The sequence below is a fragment of the Netta rufina genome (genome assembly GCF_964035555.1).
Source record: "Netta rufina genome assembly, chromosome: 2".
Taxonomy (NCBI): domain Eukaryota; kingdom Metazoa; phylum Chordata; class Aves; order Anseriformes; family Anatidae; genus Netta; species Netta rufina.
In genome coordinates, this window is record NC_140124.1 from 81692296 (window position 1) to 81705430 (window position 13135).

General features: G+C 36.5%; 1 protein-coding gene across 4 annotated transcripts in view; it reads right to left on the bottom strand.

Annotated features, from left to right (window-relative positions):
• Nucleotides 1–13135, bottom strand: part of TRIO (trio Rho guanine nucleotide exchange factor) — a 243363-nt gene that overhangs the window by 68213 nt on the left and 162015 nt on the right. For all 4 annotated transcript variants that reach the window (XM_084281722.1, XM_084281723.1, XM_084281724.1 and 1 more), the window contains exons 30-33: nt 12523–12713; nt 9101–9202; nt 7618–7760; nt 6919–7018 (exon numbers count right to left, since the gene is read on the bottom strand). In XM_084281722.1, coding sequence (XP_084137848.1) covers nt 6919–7018; nt 7618–7760; nt 9101–9202; nt 12523–12713 — 536 coding nt within the window. The remainder of the gene's footprint in view (nt 1–6918; nt 7019–7617; nt 7761–9100; nt 9203–12522; nt 12714–13135) is intronic.

Genomic DNA, 13135 nt, shown 5'->3' on the forward strand with positions numbered 1-13135 from the left:
TGCACTGTTATTTATTAGTGTTCACTGAAAGCCTTTAACTAAAGCAACAGACAGAAACTTTGCTAGGGTAACACTATTGGTTATCGAGCATTTTAGAACAGATGACAAAAAAATGCAAAAACCCAAGTAAGACTAAAAGGCTAATTCTGACCTTCCCTTACTCAAACAAACAACAGGATGTTACTCCTAGCAGACAGCCTGTAGTAACTCCAGGGCTTTCCCATGGTTTCTGCCTGCTAATCTCAATGGCTACCCTTGCTTGTGCCTGCACATGAGGAAGGAACAAAGTTTTCTTTGGGGAAATGCAGGGACTAAGAAGAGATGAAAATTGTTATACATCTAGTGTTTAAGGATGGTAAGTCAGGTTGTATCCGTTTAGATCCAGGCTAAAAGTTAATCAAATTGTTTACTACTACATCTCTCCAGACAGTCCTAATACCCAAATTATGGTAGTTACATCTTCAAAACATGCTACCTTCTCCCTCATTAAAAACTTCCTTTTCCCTCCCCCCCTCTTCTCTGTATTATATTAGTTTTTAATCCATGCAAAACTATGCCAAAGGGGAAAAAGTAAGAGCTTTCCCTTGTTTTCTGGTATTGATTTATATTACAGCCTTCTTCAGACAAACTAAGCAACAATTGAAACCATCTGTATGCCTGATGGGGACCAAGAAAAAGCTGATGTAGTATGACTTCACAAGGTGGCTAATGCAGATTGAATTTTTCTTAGGCAAGTCCATATACATCCTCAGTCAGTCCAAGCACCGAGACAGTAACAAGTGGACACTTTCCAGAAACTCCATTTAGCCATTGTATTTTTTCCTGAATACCTACAGGAGCACAGCTCTGGTGCTCTACTTCCTTGTCTGACCCTTCATCTCCTTTAATAGGAGATTAAAATATACTTTAACACCAGTGCAAAGAACATCTGCTTTTGGCTTTCATGTAGATGTTATTTCTTCTCCTGATTGAAAAAAAAACAACAACCAAACAAACAAACAAAAACAACAAAAGCAGCTAAGACTTTTTGTTTGTTAAGTATTTTATATAGTATTAAGCTAAAGGAAAAAGCAAACAAATGTTGATAGTAGCTATGTCAGAAACTACCAAGGTACCAAAAAAGTCATTAAGACTGTGTGGGAACTGGAGGTCCTAGCTGATGAGTATTGCACTGAAACCAACTACTCCATCCATCGCACTTCAATGTGCAAGACACTTCCCCCATGCAGTTGTTAGCTCCGCACCGTTCTGAAACACACTGACATTGTTAGATGCAACTCAGCACAGGACTTCTCTGCTGCTGCCTAAAGCACCTACACCAGTGCTGTGCTCTCCTGAGCCCACCTCCAAGTTACCATCTTGGACAGTCGACCAGCACCAACCTTCACCTCCCCTGGGATGACAACCATTCTTTCTCCCCACAGCTGTAATGGCCAGCAAACAGCGCGTTCCTCTTTGTTTCGGTGCTTGTTTTCTTTCCATAACGTGCTTTCTGAAAGCAGTTTCATCCTCTACACTGATTAAATGCAGTTGGACAGCAAGGAGTGTTTGGAATTAAGTACATTGCTCAACAGCTGTTGTTGGACAGCTTTGGCAAGGCTCTCCAGGCTAGCTGGAGGGAAGAGAAAGAGGCACGGAAGAACCAGGAGACTGTCTTGCACTGAAAAGAAGGGAGTTACAAACCACCTAAATCCAAATTTAGGCTGAACAAGGGCTTTTTATGCTTTATCCATCATTCTCAAGAAACCCTTTACGTAAACTGAATTAATCAGGCATGATAAAAATAAATGAGGCTATGTCTGAAACATGGAAAATGGAGAGACAGAGACAAGACGAGAAACAAAAGCCAGACAAAAATAGAACAGCAGATTAAAAAAGTGTAAGGTTTAATTAAACAGCTTATCATGGGACAGTGCCTAGCTGTTGCTGAACTTAATGTTAGCCATCTAAGTTCATCTCTCTGGGGCTTTTTTAATCACTGCTGACTGTAGAGAGGAAAAAGAAATAAAAGCATAACATGCTAGTTATGTAGATTCTCAGTGAAGTCAGAGACACCACATCAGAATTTCATCTGCCATCAGACCCCGTGAAGATCACTAGTGGCTGAGTTCTGCCAAGTACAATGACAGCCTTTACATCAGGCCGTATTACCTCATCTCAGGGCTGCTTATTAAATTTACTTCCACATGGTAATTTCACATTATGAGGGAGGAAAGAGCAGCTAATAAGATTTCTCAATTATTTGAAGTGTGAAAAATCTATAACCTCTTTTTAAAAATGGAAACAAGTGCACTGTGGGAGTAAAGAAATAGGGGAGAAGTTTTCTTCTCATAGTATTTCACTTTGACCAGGCAGCTGCTCGGACCTGATTTCTGACGCTGAGGAGAGGTGTATTCTCAGAACTATGTCTGCTTCTTTGTTTGTTTTTTTTTTTTTTTTTTTTTTTACTAAAATTAAAAATTAGATTTTTTTTTTCCTGCTGGCAGACACTTTTTTCTTTTCTTTTCTTTTTTTCTTTTTTTTTTTTTTTTTCCTTCTGTGTTCTCAGCTGGTAGAACTAAATACTTGGTTGTCTCCCACTGCTTCAGGCCTTTTTCTATTTCCTGAAGTACTACACACAAGTTTAAAGAAGCATGTGAATGAAATACAACTTCACACAGACAACAATACAAAGTGATACCAGCTGGACTCAAAAGACAATTCGTTAAAAATAAAATATTGCTGCACTGACCACACAGGGTAGCTAGGCTAGCTTGACACCTCCTATTTAGGATAACATCCTATGACAGCTCTTATAAAAGCCTATCTCTTCTCAGCTACCAAAATAGTAGTTTGGATTATTTTGTATCTCTGCCAGCTCTGTTAACACAAGCATAAAAAGATCCATCAGATCTATGTTGTTTCCTTCAGCTTCCCCATTTTGTTTCTCATGCATTGGATTACATTCAAAACAAGATGCTAAAAACAGATCCAAGCTCTGAGGCTAGGTAACTGCTGAAGGCTGGAAAGAAAGAAAGACTGAGTGTCATCTCTTTTATTCATTAGCCACATAAAATGCTGGGTACACAGCTACAGAACGTGAATGGAGGAAATATGAAAGGTAGGTGGAAAAGGATCTTAAGTCACCTAGTCCATTCCTTTCTCTTCCTCTAGAGCACGATCAATTGCATCTATGTGAATCATGACTAACATTTATCCAAAGCTTTCACAAATATTTCCAATTACGGATATTCACTAGCCTTCCAAACCAGGCTGCTCTAGAGCTTCACATTTCCATAGATATATATAAAAAAAAGTCTTTGCAACATGCAATCTTTTATAAAGACGATGTCCTTTAATCTCATTGTATCCACTAAAAACATGGGTAAAAGACTGGTCTGTAACTCCACGTATTTTTTACACACTTGAAGACCTTAAGTTTTTCTTCGCACCTTTTTTCTTTACACTCATCAGTCCTAACTCTTTTGGGGCTCTTGTCTTACAAAGTAAATTATGATTGGTAGACCTCTAATCAAATCTTTTGGCTTTGCTGGAACTCTTCCAATGGCCCACTAATTTGCTAAAATTCTGTATTCAAAACTGGATGCAGTACCTAATAGAAGCCTTACAATTACTGAGTAAAGAATGAGGACTTTCTGACCATCAGTATAGGGCTGTTTCGTCCCATTTCATAATGGCATCACACTTAAAATAATACACGTGGTGAGCCTCTTTAACTTCTAGATCTCCTTCTCAAAAAACTGTTCAGTACTCTCACCATTTTCATTAATACTTAATTATTTCCACCCATTCACATTAACTCAAATGAGTCCCTATTAAATTAGTATTTTGCCAGTTCATTTTTCCCTGTACCAAGATGATTCTGAATGCTAATTCCTTCTTCCAATACAGTTTTCAGATAGCATGAAGCTGGGAAGGATGTCAGCCTTTATAAGTGGTTTACTGGATCATTACTGGGTCATTACTAAAAAGCAGAATGCAGACCTACAGCCAACAATCAAAAGTTACAATTCTTTGCCCAATAATAAGCCCAAAAAGCCAGGGTGGAGAAGAAAAAAGGTAATGAGAAAGTTATTTTCTGTTGTTAAGGCATTGCCAATTAAGTCACAAAACAGGATGCAAAGAAAAAAGTTCATCTGGACAATGCTCAACGACTTCCAAGGCCAAGGATTTTTAGTTCTTTCAAAACAGATGTCTGAGCAGGCAAGAGAGAATATTTTATTTTGGATAAAAGATTTCACACTTGCTGTTCTCCACGTATAACAACTTAGCGCTTCTAACCAAAACATTATTTAAAAAGAGTCAATTGTCTGAACGTATGACTGGATAGAACAGAAAAAAGGTTTTACTTGGTTGCTGGTTAGTATGAGTTGTTTGGTATTGTTTTTTCTTAACCACAATAGTGGACATGTGAACACAATAAAGTTCAGCAACAACATAGTAGGTGATAAAATGCTAAACATTTTTACCACTTGCTTAACATACTGAATTAGCTGATAGCTTTAATGCTTCTCAGTTTGGAATCTAAGCTCAGTTTGGGACATGCTCCAAAACTGACTGAGAAGTTCCACTGCTCCAACTGACTAAACACATTAACAGCACCTAAAATCCCTATAATTGTTTCACTCCGTCTCTGTAAGGCATTCAAACACACTTTAAGCTTCCAATCTGAAGAAAAAAAAATTCAGTCAATTTTAAATCCCAAACAGACTAGAGCCAGTGAATTATCAACATATGAAATGAAAGATTACTTCAGATTCAGCAAGTATCAACGTATCCTACTTATTTCACTGGGTTTCTGCCTGTTGCTGTTCCTTAACAACTTTTATTTATAAACAGGTATTTTAAATTTCTCATCTTAATGTATTTAACAAATCAAAACCCAGAAATATTAAACAAAAATATTTTAATTCGCACACTTCAAAAAGTGCATAAACAGTCAGTTCCTTCCTTGGACATGTATAGGAAAGACATAGCACAAGTAACCTCTAGGTGATTTCCCAGTTTCCAGTATGGATTGGTCTGTTCTTGTCAAAGAAAAGTCTAACAAGAATTTCATCTGTAAATTTGAAAACTCAAAGCTACTTTAAAAAAAAAACAAAACCAAACAACTAAGCCAACTAACCAACTTTAAAACATAACTTGTCAATAAAATATTTAAAAGCTCTCTCCATTCCTCTTTCCTTCTATTTCTCCTCCTTTTAACTTATAAATCCCGTTGAACAGGTTGTTGGTAAGATTCTTCCTCATGTCAAACTGAAAGACAATGCTGGGGGCATTTCACTTTGCCAACGTTCTTAGTAATTCTTGTATGATGCCTGAAATATTGCTATGAAGGGCAACAGGAGACCATCTGTATCATTTCCCTGTAAATAAGTACATCATAAGCAACTGAGGATGGGCAATTGCTGTACATAGCAGGGATGGATTGCATCACCTCAGCTGAAATTGAAGGACAATCTAGACAAACAGCTTGACATCTCAGTCAACAATCATGGAAATCAGAGAGATTGTCTTGGCTTTGAGTATGATAGATCACCTCAAATCTACACTAGTCATGGACTGTTAAGAGCAGAAATAGCAACACAGGTTTTAAGAACACATTGAAAAACTAAAAGCTATTTTTCAGTATAGATAAGACATTTTTTTTTTGTAAATCACTCTATAACTAAGAATGCAAGGAATAAAATAGCAAGAGTCACTGAAAGAGTGTCTTCTTGCTCTAAGCAACCATTTTTCTAACAGATATCCATAGAAGAAGAACCACCAGAACTACAGACCAACTTCGGTACAAACGTACCAGGTCAAAGCAGAAGCTATTTTTGACTAATATGAGAACAAACCTAAGCCCTTCATACTTATTTTTGTAAAGAAGAGGAAGACAGGAAAGAGAAAACTAAATCACAGAATTTAAGTGACACACAAAAATATGGAACACGAACTCTCTTTTAGATGACTGTGGGAATTGTCAAAATGTTTCTCTGAGAAGCTACTCACCCTGCTGCCCTGTAATACACTGATTATTTTACCTGTATAATTTGAGTGGCTCATCAGAAGAATTCTACTGAATGAGGTAACAGGCCAAAAATCCGTAAATGTGCTTTCAAGTAATTTACTACTCAGTTTCTATCTTTTTTTCATTCTCCTATTTGATAAATATCTATTAGCCATCTCTACCTTCCTGTGAGGTCTTAACACTTCTCACTTGCCAGAAATCTTTCAACTCCAAAGTAATACACACATGTTTCATATAAGAATTTTTGCTCTTTCGATGCCTATCTTTCTTCTACCCATGAGAAACTTTGGCTGTGTTATCCTTATGGGACAACCCAGCCAAAATCTATAGGCAAAGATGGAGGAAAGTAAACACTAGTACTAGTATCATATGATACTTCAACTTGTGGGTTACTCCTCTCTAATAAGGTGATTTTCATTAGTTCTCATGCAGACACTGAACGCTTACTGTCTATGTGTGTTTGCTTCACAACAGTAACCACATGGAAATCACCAACCTCAAGAGAGTCAAAAACCAGATGGTATGCCTTCAGAAAAGCTGAGACTGCCATCATGAAAAAAACTGTGCACTGCATTAAATTCTATGGAAAATATAACTTCCTTTTTAAACTATGACAAAGCGTTGGACAATCTGCAGAAGAGAAGGGGCAAAATATTTTCAGTTTGTAATAAACAGAATATATGTATGACCTACTGGATTCAAATAATCACCCCTGGTCCCCTACTGTATTCAAGATACTTATTCTTACATAAGATATTTTACTCTTGCATACAGCTATTTTTAAAAGATCAAATGCTTCCATGCCTTTTCTCTGAAAGTACTAAGGACTACTTTCAGGTGCTAACTCACACTAAGCTACGAATTGTTCGCTCTAAGAATAGAGCAACACCTGGGAAACTTACCTTATCACTGTCTAGTGTGTTCTGTGAGGTTCTTGAGGCAATTGAAATAGTATCAGGTTGGCTGCTACCATCTCCCTGACTGTCCAGGTCCTCGCCGTCTCTGCGAATAGTTCAGTTTTCATTACAATATTAGCATTGTGTTTGTAATGCTCATACTTACAACTCGAAGAAAGGGGATACTGTGGCAATGGACCCTAGACAGACAAAATAACTGATGCAAAAATCAAATATTCAGCATTTAATACTTTGTTCTATGCTTAAAGAGAACAGATTCTTTTGTTCAACATCTACATCAACATCATGGAATTAATGTAACCAACCAGCCGGAGCAAGTTTTCATGCCAACTCTGGCAAGAAACAGCCACTTAGCACTCTGCTTGCTAGTTTTGTCTAAGTCACTCATTTTAAGCTCTGTCAAAGTAAACCGAAGACCTGAATATGAGTAACACACACAGAATTGTGAAAATCTAAAATGCACAGCTATCCTGTACTGCAGTTCCAAATTCCTTCTGTAATGGCTAAATCTACACTAGTCAGGGACTGTGCAGCGCAGAAACCTCAATACATTCAGCACTGGACACTATGGCTCTTGGTTTTGTCCAGTTCACTGAAATCTATTAGAAATTCAACACTGCAGAGGAAACAGTGCTGCTGAAACAGCATACTTGAAGATCTCTGACTTTTTAAAATATTAATTACCTTCTTCCTTTCTGTTTTGTTGTTGGTGCCGTTTTGGGGATGTGGATTGGTTCTTTCAATGCTCCTTTCAGATGAATGGTCCTTTCTTGTATCACTTCCCGGATATGTTTAATCCAGTCCTGTTTATTTTCTATACTGGATGCCTTTGATATGTAAAAGAAACAAAAACACCAGACTGGACTATTATAGCTGAGAAAATCCACAAATAGTCTAATGAATATCAAAGACAAAAAGAAAGACTGTGTGAATCATTTTTGAAAACATGAACAGAGAAATGGAAATTCAAGCTAGTTGTCTTCATTTTGAACCAACAATACTACTTTACACTTATCAACATTGTTAATATTGTTCATATAAAAACATTTTATTTAAGATTTACATTCTTCTTTCATAACTTAAAGGCCCAAGAAGGCTGAAGCCCTATACATACCTCATGATAGTGACAGTGGATTGATTTAATTAAAAAGAATTCCAGTAATAACACCTTGAATATTAGTATTTTAAACTCCTGATATGTTTTAGGTCAATTCTAACTTTATATAACAATCTGCTATCACTGAAAGAAAACTTATGGAAGTATATGCGTCACAACATAACGTATTTTATATATTACTGTTACCACTTTTGAAACCTATATTGAAGAGGAAAGCTCATTTAGAGATTGTATTTTAATGACTGTCTGCAACACATCATCTATACCGTTGAGATACCTCAGAAAAGATTTGATATCCAGCTGCTCAACGTGTAATCTGACTGTTGAATCCAATTTAGCCCAGTTACCCTGCACCTGAAATTCTATTAAATATAGGCATTGGTGTGGATTAAAAAAAATATTGTGTATAAAGTCTTACTTCTCTTAATCGTTATCTTCTGAAATAATTGATTTCTAATATATTATATACATTCAATAAACAAGAAAAAAATCAAAATAGAATTCTAAAGGGGTGGAAAAAACTGGAGGAACAATGAACAGTTAGGAAACATGTTTGTTTTCTTTTACAAACAAACCTATTTAGAAGCCAAATACAGTTTTGTTAAATCTTTTATTTACTGTTTTCATGGAATTTACTTATATTATTAGTGAGCTAAGGCCATGCTACTTTCAACCTTCAAAAACAAATGAAAAAATCAACGAATTTGATTGAAAAGCTTCAGATACCATACAAATTATCTAAATACCTACACTCAAAGTACAGAAAAGAATAGGAACACCTTAAAGTGATCTTATGGAGAACAATCCCTTGAAAACAAAACCCTTTATACTGTTTGTATTGGTTTAGTCTTTCAGTAGGCCAACACAGATTCCCCTCTGCTGTCAAGTCACTTTGGTTATACGTACACCATATTTACTTCCATACAAGGGAAGACTATTTGTCAGCAGCTGTCACTAAACGTAGCATGGTATAATTGGTATATCCATATAAATTCACTTTGGTACTTGGTATATCCATATAAATTCACTAAACATATTCACTAAAACTACCTTGAGAACAATTTTGTTGTCTGAAGTTGGTGTCCTTCCAACCCAAAGAGCAAACTTGCAGGGATCTCCTTCTACATGTTCTGTGACACCCAGTTCAGAAGTCTGGAATTACGAAAAAAAAAAGTTAGAACATGGCAACTTTTTTCTCAGGAGACACAAAGGGATGCTAATATAACAATTGAGCTCTGCTATTTGAAGAGAGTATTGGAAGGTTCAGTCTAGCTTCAGAGAGAATTGTTTTTTCTTGGGAGGGTGGAGGGGGCTTCTTCAAAAGCAGTGGCTGCAAGATATCTTTTTTACTTTATTTTTTTTCAGTAAAGTAACTATTAACAATAGCATTTATAACCTGAGATACCAAATTGCTTATTCCACATTTTTGACTTGACAAAACCAAAAAAAGCCGGGTAACTCTAGAAATACTTGGTGAAAGCCAAGTGTTGGCTTCTCTCCTTGCTGATTTCCATTAGGGAACACTCATCACTTATTGATTTTTATGTTTTTTTTTTTTAATTTTAATTTTTATTTTTTTTAAAGATAAGATATGCTTAAGAATTGTCTTGATATCTTCTACAACTATTTTCTGCCAAGCATGTTCTTTATAGTGTTTCCTTCACAAGTGAGTCCTTGTAGTGTGAAACTGATGAAGAAATTCAAAAATTCAGTTTCCCCTGAGAATTTTGTGGAACAACTACATTAACAATCAGTCTCTGGGAATGTTTTAATGTCAGACCTTTATAGCTAATTATCATCAAAAATGGTTTTGCTTTCCAACTGGAATAACATCTCAATCATGCGAATTTGCTTCCACTTACACATCTCATATAGGCTTTGCTCCAAATAAAATTACAACTGAGAAATATAGCTCAAACCACAAGAATCCTTACTCCAAAAGATAGCTGACAAGCATTCCGACATTATTAGAAACTGTATTTTTCCCCTCACATGCATCATCTGTAGCAAATACATTTATTGCAAGAGGTGTTGGATGCACCGTACCTGAGTAAAGGTACTTTGGTTCTTGTCTTGCTTGGATACTGACTTGTTTTTTGTTGCTGCTTTTTTTTTTTTTTTTTTTAAAGAGAAAAACACCCACCCTTTCATCTCTGTCATCTCACTTGGTAAAATTTTCATTGAAATGCTGAAAGTCTGCGATATGTTTTAAACTTGACTCACCAACAACTCCTGTGCCTGTTAAAAAGCTTATAAAATACTTGATGCAACATCACATTAATCAACTCTGAGAAAATATTTATTACTGTACTGCCCATTGTAAAGTCTGAGAGACCAGGATAGTACAACTTAAATATTTTTTTTAAAGCCCAGTAAAATTAGAAGCCTTGGTACACTTGCAAATGTTATTAATTCAGGAACAACTGAGACTATGCGATAGAGGCCTGTACAATAATGAGTGGCGAAGCAGACAGAGGTTGGTCACTGTCCCTTTCCATACTGGTGGGTGTCAATCAAAACTAGTGAGAGGGAGTAAGGTTCAAGCACAACACACAGAGGTTGTCCTGTACCTAACACGTAGCTAAGAAAAACATCTCTTTGCCAAAGAACACTGGAAATGTCAAAAGTCTGTATGAGGTCTGTGGACAAGCTCATGAACGAAAAATCCTTTTGGGGTTACTGAGTGCACAGAAACCACACCCAGGCAAGGAAGCACCTAAACTGCCAATTATGGATGGCTGGGAGAGTTATTTTGGCAATTTACTTGCTTTGTTTTCACTTGCTTGCTTTGTTTCCATATCCCTCCTGAGGCACTTGCTTTTGGCCACTTTATGTCTTTTCAGAAGAGCTCATAAACACATTCTTCTACTAATACAAGTCATGCCATTGAATATCCTGCACTGGGAAACCACAATAGTAATCACATCCACAGTATTAGAGATGACCCTCACTTTCTTAAAACTGCCTTCCAGAGGTGGAAGACAGGATAATGCGCAAGAAAGATCTTTCAAACAACATTCATGCCTTCAACATCTCTAATAATGCCTTTTCTAAAGATCAAACTACAAGGATTGCTATTGTAAGTAATCTGCACTACAGGACATTTTGCAAACTAGGATATGAAGACATAAAGATAAGCTTGTATTTTAAGAATGGGGTACAGTATCAGTTTTCAACATTTCCAGGAACTTTTCTAGACTCTATACAATTACTTGTTCTTGCCAGATGAACTGACACAACAAGCTTATGGGACTGATTTTTCATATCTGTCTTCTTTCCCACGTAATGCTTTGGCAGCTGATATGACCTCCAGTACACCTGAAGTTTTTTGTATTTCAGGTTCTTCAGGGCACCAAAGAAAGACGTGACCAACAACACTGCTGCTGTTTTGTTGCCTGCCAGCTACCTTATATCAGGAAGGACAACAAGTGTTTGAAATGAAGTGACGGAACATGCAAAGTAAGACAGAGAAAAGTCATTTTTTGAACCAACCTGCTTTACCAGTTTGGACACAGAGGTGGGAAGAGGGAAAGGAGGGGTAAGAAGGCACTGAAGCAGGGAAAAAAGGCTCAGTATTCATACCTCCTAGACTTGGTCATATACCCCAATCAGATCAACAGAATAAAAAGCTCTTTTAGAGCTTGATTTTGAGAGGTAAAGTTATTTCAAATTCTTTTTCTAAACTATTACGAAAGCCAATCTTGCATTGGTTGGGGGCAAATCAAACCAAGGGAGACTGTCACTTGACTACCTAAATTTACAGAGTGTGAATACTGGTCTCACCCAAGTCTTCATATAAGATGAGTGAATTACACTTGTAAAGGGTACATGCTATAGATGAGGAATGCAAGAGGGGATTTTTTTTTATTATTATTACTTTTTATTTTTAAATGGAAAGGAAAAAGAATCTCATCTCTACATCCTTTCAGTGGACCATAAGAGCTTTTTATTTATTTATTTATTAAAAAAAAAAATAAAAATAGAAAAGTATTACCGAGACTACTAGTCTCAGTAGACATTCTGGAACTAACTTTTCCATAACAAGGAATACCTGTGTTTCCAGACCAGAATGTGTAGAATATCCACCAGAATGGATCTTTACTACACGTGTTACAGTAATATCCATGTTAAACTAGTATAATGAATGCATTCTGTCAACTACTTACATCCTTCTGCTTTCTAAAAATGAGCCTTAAAGGCTCTTAAAGAACCAACACACATGAAACAAAAACAGTCTGGCCTAGTCTTGATTTCCTCATCCTGACACTGACACATAGTCTTCAGCAGTCGCTATCAACCTACTCTGTCTCCTGAAAAGCATAACAAAATAGCAAAGTTAGAAGAGTCAGTCTGCACGTTTCAGTGCAGTATAATCGTTGTTCCAGTTCTTCAGGCATGTTTAAATTATCTGAGCTTAGTCATAATCATCTAGCCAGTTTTCTAAATATGACCACTCATTTTTCCATACTTACAAACAGTTTACTCTTGTAAATGTACTTGCTCCTTCCACTTGAGTCCTTTACTTCTTTACTGAAAACCAAGGACATCTCAAAAAGGAAAAGGTGCCTCTCTCTTCCCTTTCGAATTAGAGTTTTGGGGTCCCATACTTGGAAGGATTCTTGAAGGATGAGCTCTCCCTGAGATTCTATATTTTCATCAAAGCCTAAAAACCCAAGGAGAAGAAAAGTTCACCATGAAAAGTTGATAATATGAGGAAATTAAAAAGCACAGCTTCAGTTCATTAAGCAATTCATCTGATATTTTTTTTTCCCAAATACAGCTTGGAAAAGATAGGAGACCAAGGAAGCAATACTAAAAACAAGCCTTGATTTTAACATTGTAATACACTGAATGAAACTGTAGCTCAAGTTTATGCCTAAATTTAGAAATCCAACTGTTAGGAAGTTTATCAACTCTTCTGGCAGTATTTCACCAACAATCAGCATCTCTTTCTGTTGACTTCTCTTAACTTCTTCCACAACAAAAATTATTTTTCCTACTAGGTTTCTGCCATTGTAGAAAGTGAACAGCTTGCAAGGACAAAGAGAGCAGATCAGGTTCTGACACGAACAGGATCCCAAACAC